The sequence below is a fragment of the Anser brachyrhynchus genome, assembly GCF_964034855.1.
Source record: "Anser brachyrhynchus genome assembly, chromosome: 21".
In the NCBI taxonomy this organism is placed as follows: domain Eukaryota; kingdom Metazoa; phylum Chordata; class Aves; order Anseriformes; family Anatidae; genus Anser; species Anser brachyrhynchus.
The window spans coordinates 2,386,987-2,407,851 of NC_137714.1; the positions used below are offsets into that span (position 1 = coordinate 2,386,987).

Genomic DNA, 20,865 nt, shown 5'->3' on the forward strand with positions numbered 1-20,865 from the left:
TAAGTAAATAAATTTATGTCACAATATACATTTCTGAGTTGTGTGTACATATACACACGTTTCTGTATTTGATCGGGACAGTATTTGAATCCCACATTTTATCCAAAACCAAAATCCAAAACTCCATTCAGAATATGACATTACATTTCATTTCAGTTAGTCTACACTCCAACTGTCATAAATACCTTTTCATAACTGAATGGATAAAGAAAAAGCCTTAAGTTCTCATTTGAAAACCACTAAGTCAAGTAGATTTGAAGCTACACTAAGGAGATGTTCAACTTCCTAAAACAGGTCAGCTCCTCACTCAGTCTCTCATGTCTCTTCTTCTCTTTCCCTATTCTGCCTACTTACAAATGTAAAATGCTCGTACAGTTACTTTCCAATTATAAACAAAGACAAAGGGACAACCGTGTAGATATTCCAGCTCCTACAGCAGCACTTGAAGAACTGCATTGGGAAAACCGCTGAGAAGGAGCAGTTTAGCAAACTGGAAGAGATGCATCAGTTCTCACTGTGTGACACTGAAGTAGACACAGGAGAGGGAAATGACTTCTAAGTAATATCTACCCAGAACATAACATCCCATGGCCCCAAGCCAGGTGTAAGAACGCTGAAATACATGGTGCCAGAGAGAGAGGAAAAAAAAAAAAAAAGACATTCTTAGGAATTCAACGCAACATTTGGAATACCCTTATAGCGGGAGCCTTCTACTAACAGGAGTTGGGGGATATTCTGGAAATGCAATGACAAGTTTTTCCAAACTGTCTTGATAAAGGCAACAAAAATTAAAACCAAAACAGAGGTATATTTGTGTCTGATGTGGGGCAACGACGTTTCAACAATACGAAATGACAGCAGAGAATGTCTCAGGCTCTTCTAGATTCAGTTCTGCCACACTCCTGTGCCGCCCATTTTACTGTGCTGCCCATTTACAGAACAAACAGGACTGCTTGATCACTCGCACCAAGTGCAATCTGCAGACATTTGGAAGGGGAATTACTGAGCAAGTGTTTTCATAAGTTGCAAAGGCTCCCCATAGCATTTCAGTGCGAGACATGCCCAGCTCTTTGTAGTTGCCAGAGGTGGTAAGTTAGGAGGCATGCCATTAGCTGTTCCTTTGCGCCTGCTCCTGGCCACCAAGTTAATCATTCCAGTCAACACTTGAAAAATACACGATTTGCAGCTATGAGGCAAAACTGATTTCAAAGTAATGGCTCTCAACAGCCTTGCCTTTCCCAGCATTGAAAGGTTCTCTGCCATCAGTTTATAAGCCAGGATCTCTTTGCCATCAGTTTATAAGCCAGGATATTACAAAGCTTGTGAACACTTCAAAAGCTTCCACTGAAATGTAAGGACATCTGCTATTCACATTTTAGGATCAAAAGTGGTCAAGTACCTTAAATGCTGAGTTTACCACGAACACGAACAATTTGCCACAGACAAAACTATCTCAAAATTATGCTTAGAACAACAGATTACCGATATTGTCAAAGTTAAACAGTAACATGCCATTCAAGAGAGAACTAAAAGCTACTTTCATTGCCTAAGTTCACTGCAGACCGTGTAAAAAGCCCACCAAAAAGTACAAACAAAACCTGCTGTCCCTAGGTAATGGGGCAAACTGATTTTACAGCACAAAAAACAAAAGCCTGGCACTCAGGAGTTTAGTCCAGCCACAGCCAAACAAGTGGCTCAGGACAAACAGCTCCTTCTCACATAGCACACCTCAAGGCATGATGAAGATCTCGTTTTCTGTGCTGGATCCTGACGATGCCTGTCCCGTTAAGCCTACTATGGCATCTGCAAAGCAGAATATCTCCAGCCCAAAGCTGAGTTTCAGATTTTAAGTTTCCTTTGTTTGTGCAGAAGCAGTGCATCATTACCCCAGTGGCTTCTTTATGGTTACTTACATTGGAAGCAGGCCCCTGCTTTAATGCATCACATATGAATTAAATGGTCTACTGTTAAAACGATGACAGAAGCATGAATCTCCCCACTAAAGCTAAGAGAGTGAAAGTCAAACAAAACAAGGCCTAGCAGTCCAGGCCAAGGTGTACTGAGGACACCTATTCTCAACAGACTCTTGTTTTTTTTGGCAAAGCTCTCACACACCATAAGGCCAAGGCCATGGCTAGAGTCAAGCCCTTGGCGTCCACTTCACAGCTATGATTTAAAGTATTAGGAAGGCCTGTGATCAAATATTTGTCCGGGTCACCATAACTCGGGTGTAAGTACTGCAAGCATTTTAAAAGAGTATGCAATGCTCAAAACTGTCTCCAGACGCCTTTTTCTCCCCTCTTGCTTTTGCAGCAGCCTCTTTTGTAAATCAACAACGTTGAAAGAAAAATCACCTAGGTCTGGGGCAAGCTTCTGTGACTGCAACGCTAATACAATTCAGTTCCTCTCTCTGCCATCACCGATCCTTTGTTCCTTCACCTGCCTCAAACCTGTACAAAAACATGGACTGTTTAACAGAGTCTGCATTGTCCTTTGTATCGAAACCAACGGTCTGCCCTGGGAAGTCTCATAAAGGAGTCTTAGCAGCTGCCAATCTCTCTAGTCGCTCACACCCATACAATACGCCTCCTGTCCCCCAGAGTTTATTACTCTTCCTGAGTCACCGACTTCCACAGTCCAGATCTCGAGCAACCCCAATTCATCAGCAGCGTGCCACGAAGTGACAGCACCCTTTGGGCAGGTGGCTGGGGCAGAAGCACCTTCAGCCAGTGAAGTCAGGCTCTGACAGGCAAGACCTGGCAGACCTAAGATAGCAGCACTGCCTGAACAGTCATCAGCGTGGCACCTTCCCTCTGAAAAATGCCTTTCTCAAGAAGAAGTCTAAGCAATTAGAACTGGCACAAAAAAACAAATGACCAGAAGATATTTATTTATTTAAATCATTGTCCTGGTACAGCAGGGGGAAAAATACTAAAGGAGGATACTAAAAGATACTTGAAGTCTAAGAACAGAAGAATCCTAGGGTCTATGCAAAATACAGGTCTGGTCACAGTGGCTTACCTTGCTGTTTTTTTTGTTGTTTTGTTTGTTTTTTTAAAAGAGGTGTAATGTTTTTATAATCCTATTGGAATTTTCTAGTAATGAAGTGGGGCAAATCTTAAAGATAAAATGATCTGTCCAGACAATGCATGCAGAAGTATAAAAGTTTAGGAGTATCAAACACATAACCAAGACTTAAAAGAAAATCTAAGCTCCTACTGAATATTTTGTATTTCTAATTGAAAGCTATTCTGCCATCAAGCAGAGTTCAAGGGGCTTCCTGGTAATCACACGATTGCAGATTAACTGCTTCACTGGACTGCATATGAAGCAGGAAAACATGTTTATACAACACCTCACAAAATAAACTTTTTGTTCCCAGCTGAGCCTACTGGATATATAAATAAGGAAAGGCATGCTGTGGGGCTGTAGGGTATTCCAGTGCAATATACACACCTACCTGTCTGGTAAGGCTCCCGCCAAGGTTCATGGTACCAGAACCAGTTTTATTAGTCTGCAACCACAGCATCACTGTGGAGGTCAGCTTGTAATGAGCAGTACGGCCACTGGATTTCTCCTAGAAGTGGAAGGAGAAGAAAAAGGAAAGACGAAAGATTAAAACCCCTCCAAAAACTAAAAAGTGGCTGGCCCCAGAGATCGCATGTGCAACAGCAGAGATACATTTAAGTGCACTTACAGAGCACGGTCTATTTCTGAAAAACAATTGCAAGCATGCACCTTTCTACAATTTTCCAAAAGCAAATCTAGCTAGAGCAATTTAACCTCCCATTACCTTGTTTTTATTACCTAATTAGTGATATTTATCTGTAGACCTTTACATTTAAAAAAAAAATAATCTCAGAATCACACACACAGAAAGTAACATACTTTCAATTCTTCTGGGATTCTTTTTGATTACAGCCCTGACTTATCTCTATCCAAATTGCTTCAGGGAATTTTCAAAAATTAACACGGGAAAGAAAGTTTACAGCCCCTAACACAATATTGTATTGTTCAGTGGAACACCTGTGCTCGTTAACTGTCTGGAATTAACTGCGTTTTGTTTTCACTTAGGAATATCAGCTGCCCCAGAGGCTGTACCTGAACCTCCACCACGTGGATGGAATCCCAGCATCCCTTAATCTTCTTTGATCCATCTCCAGCTTTCTTAATGAGGATCACACCAGCAAAACCATGATCCAGATCCCAGAGGTAGACAGAGGAGACTCCACCTTCAAAATACCTGCAGGATGCAATCCAATAGGTATGTTAAAAGTAAACAACATCTAAGTCAGAGTCAAATAATAATAACAATAATAATAATAATAAATATGCAGAATCTTTACATCCTACCAAAGATTTTTGATTGTAAGACAGCATTCTCCCAATAGTTAGATACCTAGAAACACAGCAGTTCATATCATCTTATAATACACATTTTAATTACAAAAAACTGTACGTTTCTCTAAAGGAGAATAAAAGTCTAGTGAGAAACAAAGCTAGTTATGCATTTCCACAGTACTTGAGCAAACAACAACTCTTTAATTACATTCCAATTAAATGTAACAGCTGGTGAAAACACAAGCTACAAAGTAGGCTGAGAGTAAGACTTTATTTTACAATTGGTTCCCCCCCCCCTTTTCTCCTGCTATTGGGCAAGGCTGGAAGTTCTTTACAACAAAGTCTGCTAATTAAGACAGAAGGGAGCAAGTAAGTGGCTTTATGCTGCTGTCTCAAGAGTTTGTGTGAAGCTGACTTATTGATTTATTCCAAGTGGAATTGAATCAAAAACCAAAGTTCTTAGAAAAGAAGGGATGCTGTCTAGGTTCACGTATTATTCCAGCCTCAGATGCCGCAGACGACAGAAGCCACCTAAATCTCAGGTTTCTGGTAGTACAAAGTAGATTTTTAGAAAACTAACAAAACAATGACATCTGCAGAACTCAAATCCTTTATAGCACTACTGCCAAGCTCCTTATGTGCTAGATGAAAGACACTTTAAAATAATGGTAAACAACCCAAGGCTGTAGGAAGGGTGATGCACAAGAAAACAAATCTGGCTTCTAGAAAAACGAAACTGTAACCTACCGCATTTAACAACCGCCTCCATTCTCAAGTTATCAAAGAGCCATAATGAGCATCACACAAGAGGGAATACTTGTCATGGCACACAACTCGTAGATCTCACTGATGAACTTAATGCTGCACAGAATCACCACCTCTGGTGAAAGGTTAAGGAAAGGAGAGCCAGCTTCGGCAAGCACAGATGAATGACAAGAAGTTTTAGTAGTCAGATGATTTTTATTCGGAGTGTTCTGCAAGTACGTGTATAAAGACAACAAAACACCTGGGAATTTATTGTCTGAAGGAGAGCAAAAGGCCATCACCCAGCGAAACGAGGAGCTTCTGTGGCAGGCAGTTCCCAGAAGCTAAACCGGGCAAGAGTCCTGCAGATTAAGCAGCTCCATGTTCCTGCCCCTCACTGGCACGAGCGCCACAATCACAAAGATGTGCAAGTGACTGCATGTTTCTCCTCCTCAGCAAGAAACGATAGCATCGCTCATCGCCAACATGAAAAACTTGTTGAAACCTCCCGTCTTCATGTTCCCCTCCTTTCTAAACACGATCCTGACAGTTATTAATGGCACGTAAGATTTGATTTACTGTGCATTTTGGACTTCGTCTTAGCTTGAAGTGCTGTAGATTCAGGGACGCTACCGTATCCTTTTCCACAAGCCGGGAGAAAAGATATCAGGAAGGTATTGCAAATAGCCTATGTAGCTTTGAACGTTTTCTCTGCATTTACAGATGAGTCCGGTGTATTTTTTTTTAAGGCAGAGAGTCACTAGACCAACCCTGATTCTCCTCAATAATGTGCATCCATGCCTGTATCAAAATCAATGCTGTCCCAAGGAGTGTATACAACTTCGTATTAACTCATCACACATCATTTTATTTTCAGTGGTTGACTACTGCTAGTCACCAACAAGCTTAGACCAGGCATTTAAGAAACACCCATACACAGCACTGCCCTATGATATTTGTTAGGCCACCGATAGCACGCCATCAAAGGAAAGCCCTTAGCTCCACAGGCATGCTAAAGCCAGACTTCCAGCAGGCAATATAAACCTAACAAACCAACAAACGCCACATCCCCCTGGGGACTTCGCAAATGGATTTTGTTTAATGCAGTTAACAGGAATTTCAGTCCCTCAGCAAAGCTGAGCTCCAACCTGGCTGATGCTTCCTTTGACAGAAGAACAGTTTGATCAGATTGACTCAAAGACCACAGAGCACAAAGCATTGTCCATTTCCAGAGGAAGTTTGCTTGAAGTATTCATATAAAGAATAAGTGATTTCATTCAAAAAGCACTGAGAAGTCACCGAGAATATTACAGTGTGTACAGACAGTTTCCCCTATTACACACTTTATGAGCTTGCTATGAGCACGAAACATTAATTAAGACAGGGACTGAAACAAGGTTTTGGGAAATTTATTCTTACCTACTGTACTTTGATCCTAATGACATGAAACAGGAAAAAAATCATTTTTATGTGGTTCACCTTTATGAGATTTTACATAAAGGCTTTTGTGGGTATTTTAAGAATGTGCTAAAATGTTGTCTGAAACCACATAAAACCATCTGAGGAACCTCCTGCCAGAACTAACAGTGCACACATGGAAATGCTTTAACTTGCCTTTGTATATTTAATGAATCAAATATAGTATTAATATTGTTTTAAATACTAACATGCTATTTCAATAAAGTTGCTTTGACATAGCCAGATCCAGTATTTTGAGACTCAAACAACAATGCCAGTGATTGAACCATTATGAATCCAAGGCATGCCGGGATAAATATCAGCCAGAGCCTCCTCTGTGTTCCACCAATACATAATAATTCCAAAACCTCACTCATTCTTCACGGGGAGAAAATATATAGAATAGATCACAACGTTAGATTTTACCTTTCCCCATGCAGCAACTAAAAGGTACTGAAGTGGGATTTTCTGAAGACTACCTAATCCCATGAAAGCCTTGTTTGAAGAGGGGAACATTACTTGAAACCTGTTTTCTTCAAGAGAAATTAAGAAGCAATACAGGTTAATTGGCTGCTACATAAAGAAAACCTGGATGACAGATTGTTAGGAATTTAAATCTACACTTGAACTTGGATTTGTTGCTAGAAGACCAGACTATCTCCAAGAAATCCCGTCACCATAGATTTAAAAAATAAAAATCAGCACAAAAAAACAGAGCATGAGAGAGATTCAGCTTGGAAAAAGTTCCTGGAAGGCATAAACAGATACCTTCTCTGTTATGGAAACGGATGGGCAAACCAGAGCACATACCCACCAAAAACAGAGGCAGTAGTTGCAGCAGAACACTTTGAAAGCTCCCCCCCAGTTCCTGGGTGGAACAGAATTTGATTTGATCCCCTGTTCTTGATACACATGTTTTTGGTATGTTGCCCTCCCATTTTTCAGTGGCACATCTCTGTCTTCTGAAGAGCTTGAGTTCTCTCCCAAGGTATCCAAGGCTCAACGTAAGGCAACCATCAGACACTTCTAAGATGGGCAAGAGATCCGATGTGGAAGGAAAACTACAGTTCATAACGGGGTACCTCAGAACCATCCCCAAAGGGTAAGCCGTTTTCAAAGGATGGCGATTCAAAGCAAAGCTATCGGTCCTCTTCCGCAGAAGAGCACAGATCTCTTTCTTGCGCAGAGCACAAGGGGGACAGACCCTGCGTCTACCTGCAGGCAGAAGTTTGTTAGAGGAACAACAAAAAAGTCTCACGGTTGTCATGAGCCAGGCATGGCCCCTGATCAACAAGCTAAAGGTTACGCTGCCAAACTACATCTGTCTGCTCCGAGGACGGTGTTCTTCCACCTCCGGTAAAACCGCTTTCTATAAAGCTGCCCAGGAAGGTGGTTAAGTGGCATATGGCCCAACAAAATCACTCATTCTCTCTGCAAAATTCAGAATAGCATTCCACTCAAAATCAATTCTAGTTTTAATGTCATGATCAAACACTTAAGTTTTATATCCGTTACTCATCAACCACAGAACTCCTGGAAAAAGCTGTTTTATAAAAAAATGTCACACTCAGGACTGACCTACTTTATGAACGCAAGAATAAAAGAAAATATTTAAGCTAAGAGTGATCCAAAGCTTTATGAAGTGTTTGAAGTTTAAGCGGGTGGAGAGACAGGATGGAAACTTGTTTAAGGAACTTGAGCTGTAACCAGGCTGAAACAGAAAAGACCGTGGCCAGAACAAAGCCATAACTTCAAGAGGAACCTATCAGGGGAGGAAATCCCCAGCTTCCAGCAGATACCTCAGTAAAGGAGGCCAGATTAATCATTTTGTTTTACCGCTAAATAACAGATCAGAAAATACACCACAACCTTCCCGATAGCATTCTATTTCTCAGAAGCCTTACAAATGAATGTTGGACTGTACGCTGAGAAAATAAGTTTCCACCACACAGCAATAAAAACAAGCTATGACTCTCAATTACACTCTAGAACCAAATCACTCATCCATAAAAACACTTGTGTGTTTTCCAGTAAGGAACAGAGAGCCAAAGACAGTGGGTGGGTTTTTCTATCTGGCTTGTGATTCTCGCAGCACACAAAACCCTGATGCCAAAGTACCCATACCTGGAATCTCAGAAGGGCCACGCAGATCTTCAAAAGAGTTGCAGTGTTTCAAATTGGCTCTTGCAAAGCAGCAAAATATGTATTTTATGTGTGTGTGTATATATAAATTCCCCCCTCAACGTTGCACAGATACCTTTTCCAACTACAGAAGCTCAGCACAGAAAGGGAAGCGTCTCCATTTAGATCAATTTCTTCCAAGAAACCTGTCTGAAAAAAAATCTGCCCCAGAGGAAAATATTGAGCATTCACCCTACAAATGTTTTTACTACAGTGACAATGATCAAAGTCACAACCAGAGAAGCCAGTGTCTAACAGCAACCAGACATTACCTGAAAGATGAACTGAGGAAGCAGACACTTCAACTATTATAAAAACAGATGACACTAATGGCAAATGACTTGGTACAATTCTCCCCCAGTGCTTGTACCCCGTAATTTCAAACCAACACAAACTTGAAGGAAGTGGGAAATTTGAGCAACCCACTCCCTACCAAGCCCAAAACATTGCTAAGGTGTTTATTCAAATCACCTGCAGCCTTGTAGCTCAAAGAAAGGGGAAAAAAGTCTTTAGGACAACATCAAGAGATCAGAGTTGTCAGTAAATGACTTCACTGCCTGTGCCCAGCTTTCTAGTAATCAGGCTTGAGCGCCTGTTCTTTACTAAAAAGGGCAGGTTGGTACCAGCAACACACCAGGACGTAACTCTTCTCCCACTGAATACAGATGATTTCAAGTTCCTCTCTCTCCCCTTCTTTGGTCCCAGGAGTGTAACTGTATAATGCTTTAAGAATGTTACCTAAATACTTACAAGGAAGAAGGTAAAATGTTTGTGTATTCAGAGCAGCTGTTTTTCACCACCGTTTATGAACGCAGCCCGAAGTATGCCCATGGACTCTGCACAGGTATTTTACAGAAATTCTTTCCAGCATACACAGGTGCAAAAATCCCTGGAGCACACATACCAATCTCGTTAGGTATGTGTAACTTCAATGCCAGTTGTACTTAAAAGCACACATCTGGACTGTGGTGGGATGACTCAAACTGTGAAGCAGAGTTGTGAAGTGTAGGAACTCTGCATGGAAGGAAAACAGTCTCCAAACAATGGGATCCTGAAGGCTAAATATCTTCCAGAACCTCAGATTTTGTGTTTTCTGGTACCTCTCATTATTAGAACAAAACACAACACTGTATTGCTCACATTTTCCTTACCACCCAATTGCTCTTGGCAGATGGAACCTAATGACCAAATCCTTCTTGAGAAGGCACCTAGAAACAGTTCCATTAGGCACCTAATAAAGAAGACAATGGGTCACTTTGTAACGTGGCCAAATGCGTAACGGGTTCATTACGTACAAGGAACCACCAACAGCTACCAAGTCTCTCACTCACACCCATCCATTCGACCAGCGCGTTTCTGCAGAGACAGCCCACAGTTTCATCACCCAACGGTCTGACACATTTTAGATGCTGCCAGCTACGATTCAAATATGGGTAGGAGGGGAAAAGACAGCAGCAGCCTCTCGTGTCATGTACTACGCGTGCCAAAGTCTGCACAGGCTACAGATTTCGTGTGAGAGACTTCTTCCTTCAAATATGCATTTATCAGATATGCTGCAAGATGGCTAGGACTAGTTCTTACCCTAGTCTTCAAATTTCCATCATTAGAACAGCATGCATTTGTGACAGAAGTTAATTTCTAAGTACAAACACAGATGTGTATTATTAGAGATGATCAGGTCAAAAACTGCAGATCCCAGTAAACTGACACTTTAAAATCTAGTCTTGCTCCATTTTTGAAAGCACGTAAATCATCTCTTATTAGGGACTTAAAGCCTTCAGAGTGGTGTTTCAGAATAATGCTGCATCATCAGCGCTGGCCTCATAACCTGAGCTTTCTCTCTCCAGAGTTCAGATTTTATGTAATCACACAGAACCATGGGAACCCAAGGGAAAAATTCCTCTGCTGAAAATCACAGATTCAGGAGATAAGAATGCAGTCTGTCCAGAAATGCTCCAAAACGAAGCACCCAAAGAAAAAGAAATTAGATGAAGAGCAACTAATTTAGTTTTTACAGCATGATAGTATACTTTATTTTTCCTCTTCTCTTCTAAATTCACTCCGTGTGATGCCTAACAACTTCAATTTTGGAGCTGTTTTGAGTTTTAAGCTGCCTACGGGTGAGCTAAAGAAGGGACCCCAACACTGGTCTGTTTACACTTACGTCTAAACAATTTCCTTGGGAAAACATCATGGTTTTAATTTTAAAAGCACACGGACATTAAAGCAGCGAGCATCTTGGCAGTTTAGGTCTGTCTTATGAAACTTCATCTTGTACTTATCAGTCTAACCCGGAGGCAAGAATCACATAGATGACATAATCCTGATGTCACACCCTATTGTGCAAAAGCCTAGCCAGCAGTGAGATGGAAAGTCAGGTTTCCTTAGTGCTAGGATGCATAACAAATGCATCTGGATTCAATCTGCAGGGCCCTTGCTGCGAAAACCACAGTAACTATCATGCCCAAGAGAAAGCCATCACAAAGGGCTAGTAACCATTAATGAGGAACAGTGAGCTAATGGCAATAAAGTCACTTCAAAGCTTTCCATGGGTTTTTAGTTTAGGCAAACTAAGTTTACATCTAAACACAGACAGAATGCTTATATAAAGAGCTTGCAGCTGCCTAATCACTTTGTGAGCTGAAAGTTACACTGCGGGCTGCAGGGATCGAAGCTCAGCGGCTGCTCCCCCATGTATAGCTACAGGCAGGAGCACTGGTAGTCTCTGCTAACCCCAAACCATTAATTACACCCCTTACATCTGGTCCTCTCTTTTTATTTACTTGGTGGAATAGGTGCTGTTATGTATACAAAATAAATCAAGTTTGGTCAAACTGATAAATACAACAATTACTTCAACCCCTCTCAGAAGTGCAGAGTATTTTCAAAATCAGAGAGGAATGAACTCCACTCGGAGGATCTCATGGGCTATCAGATCACGTAAAAGGATGTATGATACCAGGTAAAGGGATACAGAAAGTCAGGGAAGAACGCATTAGATGACAAACTACAGCAGCAATCTGAAAGAGTTAAAGTTGGAGGGCAGCCCTAATACAGTTTTGCCATTGTTTCCTATGAAGTGAAGTAAAAGGCAACCACCAGAGGTGGTTCAAGCACAGAACCCAAAACAAACTAAGGCAAAAGATAAGAACAGCTAAAAAGAGTAAAGCTATCCAGAGCTTCCAGGACATTTGAAGATACTCAGTGGTAGAGACAACAGCGAAAAGTTCAGTGGTGAAGAGCCGGAGTCGAGCCAAAATGAGACATCCCTGACGTTGAGCAAATCAAGGCTGTTCAGTGAGATAAAACATGAGTAAAAGGCACCCCTGAGCATTCTCAAAGTTAAAAGGCATGGGTGCCATCCTCAGCACTGCTAATACCTAAGAACATTAAAAACACATCATAAATTCAAGAGACTACCTCCATTTCAGACAACTGCAATCCAAAATTCAGTAACAAGAGGATCATACACAATGAAGACATATTTTAGAGGTCAGTCCTCTCCCAGACCTCCTTCCACTCCTATCAAATTCCTCGTCCAGAGCCCTAATGTAAGTTGAAAATAGATCAACATCGAAACAAAGACAGAAGCAGAAGTTCAAGGCTTCACGACTTACTCTGTTGAAGGAACTCAAAGCCCTAATCAATAAAAATATTTTCAGAAGCAGAATGATTCTAAATGTATGTCAGCTTACTAAACTAGTCCGGAGTTGCCAAAACTCATCTTGTTTGTAGAGATATTCAGATCAGCAGCATCCTTCCCCAGGGAGGTCTATTTAATCACTTCAGAAATGATTTCTTCCAGACAACAAAGAGCGATTAGGTTACTTAATTAAAGCACTGATTATCTCCAACCCAAAACAACAGAACACAGAATCTAAAATGAATAGATTTATCCAGACGCCCTGGTCCTCATTACGCTTTGATTTCAATCAATCGCACACACACGTCAAGAAAAGGGCAATAAATTACAACCATGTGTTTGAAGAAACTATCTTCACAATATTGAAGTGGAAAGCCAAAGCTCTAACCGAATGGTGTAAGATATTAGACTTCCATCTGGGAATAATAACTCACTGAACAAAAACATACCAGGGCATTAGCTTCAGGCAGTGTCTGAGTTAAACCTGGCAGCAGGAGATCAAACTTAAACAGTTGGTTTTTTGGGAAAGTGACATGCACTTTGGTAAAACAATAACTAAAAAATATGCTTGTTGTTTTGCACATATAATAGAGAGCCAATTAAAACCTAGTGTAGTTGTTCTTCGACCCAAGGAGACATGAATGTTCCTCCAGAAATAAAAGGTGAGCAACCCAGCGATGCTTAAAAAGCAGTTTGCATTAAAACAGACCCTTACAGGAAATAACTCAGCACTGGTTAGGAGGCACTGAAGATTCCATGCCCCAGAAAAAAAAATTATTCTCAAGCTTTCATGATTTGAAACTATTTTATGGGATACTACAAGACTTTTCCAAGCTTGTTCTCGCACTGTACTCATTCTGCGTGCTGGCCAGTAAGCTTTTCGAGACAAAACTCAAAAGTAAGACCAACCACCAGTGAACAGATCTGAATGGATTATTTCACACAAATTGTTAACAAATGCATAACAGGCTGTTTCCCTCAAACCACCCACGCTAGCAGGTGTCATCCCCTTGGGAAATGGCAAATGCACGCTGATGACTCACTAAATGTAGGTGGATACTTACCACACCTGATTACAAAGAAATCTAAAAAGGCATGGTATGTGGGCCAAATGGGACTGACAGAAGGAAAAACTGAAACTATTAAAGTTTTACAAGAAGCCCAAAATGAACTCTGTGAGATATCATCACTTACTGCGCATAAAGGTAAAAAGGGAGATAATCCAAAGGAATCTTGGACCTCACGCTGGGTGCTGAGGGGAAAGAGCACATATTCTCAAAAGTACTTATTTGTCTTTGGAAAACAAGCATCCTCCTCTTCTGCTCCCTGCTGGAATGACCAGGAAAAGATGCATTCTAAAGCTGGGGAGCGAAGCGAGCACCACGCAGAGCATCTCAGAAATAAGTGCTTACAAGGTATTAATTTAGGCCAGGGCAGGAAATGCTCTGTCCCTTTATTTTTGTGGTTAGTATTTTGTCTCAAGGAAAAGCCTTGTACATCCTTTCGCAATCGCTTATTAGCTGTTTTCAATGGATCGAGAATTACAATCTAAAGCTTAAGTTTCAAAACCCCTCAGCACCCAACTATAAGCTACCACTCAACGTAAGAAATCCGAGCACACTGCAGGTCGGTTTTGGTTGTTTAAAAAAAAAAAACCCAACAACTTTGCTGTCTTGTACACAGGCTCTTCTGGTGCAATCGGCAACAAATTGCTTTTGCAGCCTGAACTCACATCCACGCATGATCTTCCTCTTCTAGCCCTAGGAATGACAATGACAAGGCCACACGGTGCGGTGTCCTCCTGTGACTGGCTAGAGAACCACCAACAAAAGATCCAGTTTAGTCCAGCAAGGCTGAGAAACAAAGCCACAGACTGCTTTCAAAAAACTAGCAGAAATCCTTATTACAAGAATGACCTAGGAAATTCAAGCACACTGGAGCCTGGTGTTCTCTGGGAATGACTGCAAACATTAGATTATTTTTGTATTAACTGTTAGCCCTCTACCATAAAACATAGCATAACTGAGGTGTAGATCAAAAACATTCTCTACCCCGTACAGAAGGGGGCAGAAGAGCCTCTTAAGGGACTGCTGTATTAGACCTTGGTCCATCAAACCAGAGCTGCCTTTTCATCCTCTTAACCTGCAATGAGATCTCAAAGTCTAACAGTGCAACAACCGCTGCACTTAAACTCACTTTTTTTTCTTTTTTTAAGAAAGTACTTATAACGTGAAGTATAGATTAATGTCACCTACAAACAGCCTGTCTGGAAACCCCATCCGAGTGCACAGGGACAATGGAAGTCACTACAATTCAATAAACCTTTTTTTGCCTACAAAAACCTACAAAACCTGCCTACGAAAATAACATCACTACTAGAAGGTGTGCCCCTGTTATAAACCCTCCCAAATAACAAAAATCATCATTTCCACAGAAGATACAGTATATACAGTAACAAAGACCGCCAGCATACTAGCTTTTTTTTTTTTTCCAAATAATCCAGCAGTATTTTCAAATGAGCCTGAAATTTTTCACAATGCTGGAAAATCTCTGCTGTCACTGGGTCTGGAATCTGAAGTGACAGTGATAACGTTGTACTGATGCATCACACACGCCTTCCCCAGTGCTGCCAGCTGCCAAACTAGGCGGCTAGTGACACCTTTAGCAGCCAGTACTCAGACCTTCACAGTGGGTACACAGAATTAGTTCCCAGGTCTAGCAGACCATGGAAATTACATCACTGCAACTGCCATCGTGTTCTCACCTACAACCTTCCCCACACTTAAGACTCCCACAGGATTTCAGCAGCTGGTATGCCGGTAATTGTTACAGTCATTCCCAACCTGATGTGTTGGCAAGACCAGTGAGTTGCAGTGTGAAAAGCTGGCAATTGTTACCCCACCTCATTTTTTCCCCCTCCAATCTCCAAGTGAAAATTAAGCTTTTGCTGTCAAAATACCAAATCCAATTGTCAAGGAAACTGCAGAGTCCAACTACAAAAACAAAGCATGTTTTTATCCAAATCTCTATTGTAGGTACAGTACAAGTCCTTTCCAATTTCAACCATGAGGAACCCTTCAAGTGGTCAGGTTAAGTTTCCCTAACTTTGCAAATTCTTTCCAAAAATACCGCAATTTTTACACCACTCAGCAAAACGTAAGCCACCCTTCTCCTCTTTTTCTGAGGCATTTTTGAGACCATAACATGCATCAAAGCGCGCTGTGCTGACAGATGCTCTTATCTAGTCTGACTATTCTGCAAGTCAGAACGCCTCAGTCACTTCTGGCTGATGCTACAAGAATGAAGTCTTTGTGAGAAATCCCTCCTGTATCCCCTCTAACATACTGCCTACAAACTTTGGACTGCCAAACTGAAAGATGAAATTTGATAAGATCTCTCCTTTTACTTCCATACAATACATTAAGGCTACTATTGTACCGCATGCTGAGCAGGGTCAGCAGACTCACCTAAGTCTGAGAACAACCTGTATTGCACTTGCCTTTCTGCAACTGAAATTTCTTTAGAGGAGTAACCATATTCAGCTGTGACTTCATGGTCAATGATCACAAACGGATTCAAAAAGACAGCCTTGGTTCCACAAGCCTACTCATTTTCACCTTAGTGAACAAAACACCCTACTGGTCTGGTCTGCACCTGAAGAGTAACTGCAAACCTCTTTGCTACATGTGCAAATCCCATTCTTTCAGTGAATTCAGATACCTGTAACAACTGTTGCTATATGACAAGTTGGATAACTACAAAAATAATGCAAGAAAATAAGTAAAAAGTTGTTATCTGAAAGAGAAGTGTGAAGATTAGACGCCTGGAGAAGCTACGTGAAGTCACATCTTAAAACAAGAAGAAAATTAGCAAGATTTTTTTCTTTAACCTGCATTTGTTAGCATTAAAATAGTATAAATTTCAAGTGACACGATGAACTACATCTACGTTATCTCCAGTTGTGTACAACATGAAGAAGCAGCAAAGGAAAACAAGCTATCATTGGACAAAACAGAAAGTTTCTTTGGCTTTGCAACACATTCTTGCTTTTTAGATTTAGCATCACTATTTCATCCCACTGCTGCTGAAGAGACCACAAGCTATACACAAGGCAGCTGTGAATGCAATGCAAGACGTGTGCAGTCCCACCTTGCAGAAAAATTGTTGGACTGACAAGTCACCTGGACATTTTGCTGCTGCAGCCTTAAACAGACACTGCCTAATTACATTTTTCTAACACAAGTTCTGTTAATTCCTTCACTTTACACTTCTTTCATAAGACACAGCCTAAAACACAGCCACCAGAGAACTGCCTTTGCAGCAGAAGTGAATTGCCAAATACCAGAACTAGTATTTGTAATCTTACAGAAAGATGGGACAATGTGCAAGTTGCTGCTATATATATTTATAGATATTTTGAGAGTACAGTCCAGAGGGAATGGAAAAAGCAGATGGTTAAAGACTGAACTTAGTCAAGATCAAAGAGAACACAGGTCATTTCAGGACAAAGATGCCATTAATTTATTCAAGAAGAGAGAGAGGGAGGGAAGCAGGAAAGCACTTCGGTTTCTGCCTTTAGCATCAGCTGACAAATGCTGACAAATTTTATCATATTTTCATATCATGAAATCAGTGGATATACTCCCCAACAGAAGATCAGCTGCTGCCTTCCCTTCTTCCTCAACTATATATTGGTATGCCACTCTCAGAGGCAGCTAGTGACCACATTTCAGACCAATATATTTGCAGGTATTTGCGTGCCTGCTGAAGGAAACAAAGAAAGCAGAGGGCTCTGTATGGTAGAACTGACATACAAGTCTCTGTACTGGTCAAAGGCATTGTTGGCTTCCACCTCCAGCTTGCGCAGGCGAGCAGATGGCATGGCACCGTCTTCCAGGGGAGGATCGTACTTGTTACTCCATGGTGATCTGCCAAGGAGACGAGAACAGAGATAGTTAGACAACAGAGAAACAATGAAAGGCCAGAAATTCGTGGGTCAGACCTGATCCACAGGAAGGGGACACTGACTCCTCAAACTCCATAGTGTAACTAGGGACCACTCCCTCTCTTCATGTTCCTACTGTATAAAAAAACATGCTTGGGTTTGAATTTGTTCCTTCTTAAATACTCAAAGGTAAGGCCTCGGTTGTTACACATTAGATATTTAAAGTTATTTTCATGCAAATACATACACTTTGCATAGTTTATTTGGGGTCTGACGATATTTGAGCCAAACTTTGCTGTCTAGAATTAAGGTCTGGCTTCTCCTCCACTAGTTTGATTTAAAATAAACTCTTCTTTTAACACAACATTAGGAAAATGTCTGAGCACTGTGAAGGATTTAACAGGGTTTGTAAAGCTGTAGTTTTTACTATATGATTTCTGCACGCATGGAAGAGATTTTGTGCTCTTAATGAAAGATTTGTTACTAAAAGATTAATGGAACCCGTAGCCCATCTGCTTGAGACTTTTCTAATTCCCTTTTAGTAAACCTGCATTCTCCTTTTCATTTTCCCTGCGGATAACCAACCTACATATATCAGTGGTAGTTTAAGAAAACGTACCTCTACCCTTTGCCTACTCACTTTTCAAAATAGTCCAGCCAACTAACACTGGGTCTTAATGCAGTCCATACGTAAGGGCTCTTGCCTCAGTAGCCATTTGTTATTCATTTTTCAGAAAAGCATCTAGTTTTGACATGTTTAATGCAAAGCACAAAGAACAGGCTCCGCTTCCCTATGCCCTTGTGCCTTCAAAGAACTTCAACCCTCTCTGAACAAAAAGGTGAGACATCAGGAAAAGCTAAATTATGTCACAGCAACCCAGGGCAATGATTTTCAGGTGGTAGTTCCCATTTTAAAACGGTTGCTTAAAACTCAGTCACTTCGGAGAAGACAGCTGCAGTAATGTTCATTTACCTAACAGCTCTCTGAAATCTGGAAGAGATCCAAACAAAAAAATCCCCCCAAATCCTATCTGCAGGGTTCCCAAAGGGCACTCCCACACCCACCAGGCAGCGCACCCAAAACCAAGCCACACTGGAGACGTTCAGGCAGACAGAGCACTGACCTTGCCATCAAGTCTGCAAAAGCAAGTCAGGGTTTGTATGCCACCAAGTGCAAAGGCATACAACTATTCCCCCAGTACCATTTATATGATGCACTTTCTCTACTAAATTTTAAAGGGTAGATTAAAAAGAAATAAATCTGTTTTCTGTCAACTCAAAAGACTGCTTCTCCATCAAGTTCAAGGAAACGGGCGAGCAAAGAATCCATGCAGAGACATGATGGAGATACTTGAACTGCAAACAATAGATCTCTTTAGAGGCTGACGGAATGGGGCTTAGGGAAAGCCTAGCAGTGTAAGTTATTCTAGCTAGCAGATTGTGGCATTTTCAACCCATTACGGATGGAGCCAGCAGCAACTTCACCTAAGAAAAAAAATCATAACACAACCCTGTAATTTTTTCTTTTTGTGGAAGAGTACGCACAACACATTTAAAAACTTACATGGAGACTATTTGAAGAAAGACAGATGGACACGAGCACTTAAATTTCAAAAGTCAGACCTCTAATTCCCCTAAAAGAGAATGTTTTTTGTTTCAGCTAACAGGATTCAGCGTTGTTGGCACCAAATTCCCCATAAGGATTCCATTTAATGGAGCGATCAAACATACTTAGAATGGAAACGTATGGACAAAGGCAGAGACCTTGAAGTCTAATATCAAAAAAAGAAAACGAGGTCTGCTTTCACAATGCAGATCCCACTGCATTTTGATATCCCCCACAAATCTTTTACTACAGGAGCACTTGCAGAAGCGCCTGCAAGGCTACACACCAAAGGCTGCTCCCACAAGCAGCAGTGATACTATGATGAGATGTGAAACTATCCATTTATGAAGATCCAAGAGAGACTCCAGATGTTCCTGCTAGTCTGATCCTTGTTTGACATGAAGAAAACCAAGCCTATCTAAATATAAGGAAGGAGAAAATTGTGAGGGGCTCAGCAATGAGGATATTAATTTCCCTGAATGATGCCCCATGAAGCAGGTGGGATTATCACCAGAATGGCCAATCATCCCAGCCATTTTTTAAATTCGACTCCCAGTCAAACTATAAACTATAAACTATACAAACTATACAAACTATAAAGCCACTCAAAAAAAGAAACCACGTACAAAGCTCAATTCCCAGTGAAAAGGTGTGACTACCTAGCTTCACCTTTCCTGCAGAAATTATATGAGGCACAGTTGTCCACAGAATGCTTTGAAATCCTTGGATTAGTATTACAAGAAACACAATTAGCAAACACTCCGATAAGAAAATTGAAGTTTAGTTTTAAATGTACAGTAATTGGAGATGTAGCATTTTACAGGCAGGGAATAGTATTTATGAGTCCTCATCTAGTGTGTGGTTCTGAAAATCTTTGTGGAAATACCAAAAGCTTTTAAAAGCACAGTAAACTCCTCCTAGATTCTGGCCTAATTGATTAAATTAGTGTAAGAGCCGCTTCTCAGTAACAACTTCAGATTTTATGAGGTATGAATAACAGTGTCTGAACGCAGGCACAGAATAGGATTAACACATGTACATGTTCGCGTCACTTGGTTTTCAAAGGCTTTTGCGTTGTGTTGAAGGAAAGAATTTACTTTGTGAAACAGGGCTGAGGCCAATCAATTCCAGAAGGGAGAATCACTTCAATCCAGAACACTTGAACCAAAAGCCTTAGAGAAAAAAGAATTCTTTAACGCCAACAGCTGAATACTTTATGGCTACCCCGTATGAAAAAATAAAATACCTGTCCTGAAAACCCGGCAAGTCCCACATTTTTCTGAGATTTAAAAAACACAAGTCTTCCTACTTCCTTTTAACTATTTAAGGATCTTCTCAGCAAAGAAAAGATTGAGCAAATTTCAGAGGCAGGCACAAAAGTAACCCTAAAGAAAGGGCTGCCAAATGTGCTAATTAAACGTGGGGTGCTGGGGAGGGCAGGGAGCAAGCGTTATTAGTTATTGCAGCGTGTCACAGTTCTGTTTAACAAGTGCCTCTCCAATTTTTCCGAGCCTCTGGTGATAAATGCTTATGTCAACAGTCTAAACGGGATTCAAGGAGACTGTAAGAAACACACCGCAGCCTCAGTGAGAACGCATCTCTTGAAGGACCCACAAGAAATACAGTATCTGTGATGTGCTCCCTTCTTTGGCATCTGCCAGAAAGGATGCAGCTGCGTGCACACATCTTGTGGAGGCCAGGAGATGCTACTAAAACTCCTTCAGCTGAACAAGCTTTCAGTGTCAGAATAGTACCCTTCAGGACACGAGCGAACACTTCACCGTAGAAATTTTCTTCCTTCTTGGCCCACTGCAACAAAGGATGTATTTAAAAAAAATCCTCATTGAAATTTACAGTCGGGCACAATCCCGATGCAGTGTCAAACTTCGCATCCATTAGCAGTCTCCTCCTCCTACTTTTAGGGCAAAACCAATCTCAGTAGGCTGT

At 41.1% G+C, this 20,865-nt stretch overlaps 1 protein-coding gene across 4 annotated transcripts in view; it reads right to left on the reverse strand.

Annotated features, from left to right (window-relative positions):
• CAPZB (capping actin protein of muscle Z-line subunit beta) overlaps positions 1 to 20,865 on the reverse strand; it is a 64,101-nt gene that overhangs the window by 10,531 nt on the left and 32,705 nt on the right. For 3 of the 4 annotated variants that reach the window (XM_080564257.1, XM_080564258.1, XM_080564256.1), the window contains 3 exons: positions 17,182 to 17,295; positions 4,102 to 4,243; positions 3,461 to 3,577 (listed from right to left, as the gene is read on the reverse strand). In XM_080564257.1, coding sequence (XP_080420383.1) covers positions 3,461 to 3,577; positions 4,102 to 4,243; positions 17,182 to 17,295 — 373 coding nt within the window. Of the gene's footprint in view, positions 1 to 3,460; positions 3,578 to 4,101; positions 4,244 to 14,871; positions 16,016 to 16,763; positions 17,296 to 20,865 lie in introns of those variants that run through there. The other variant, XR_013941383.1, reaches the window with a different exon arrangement.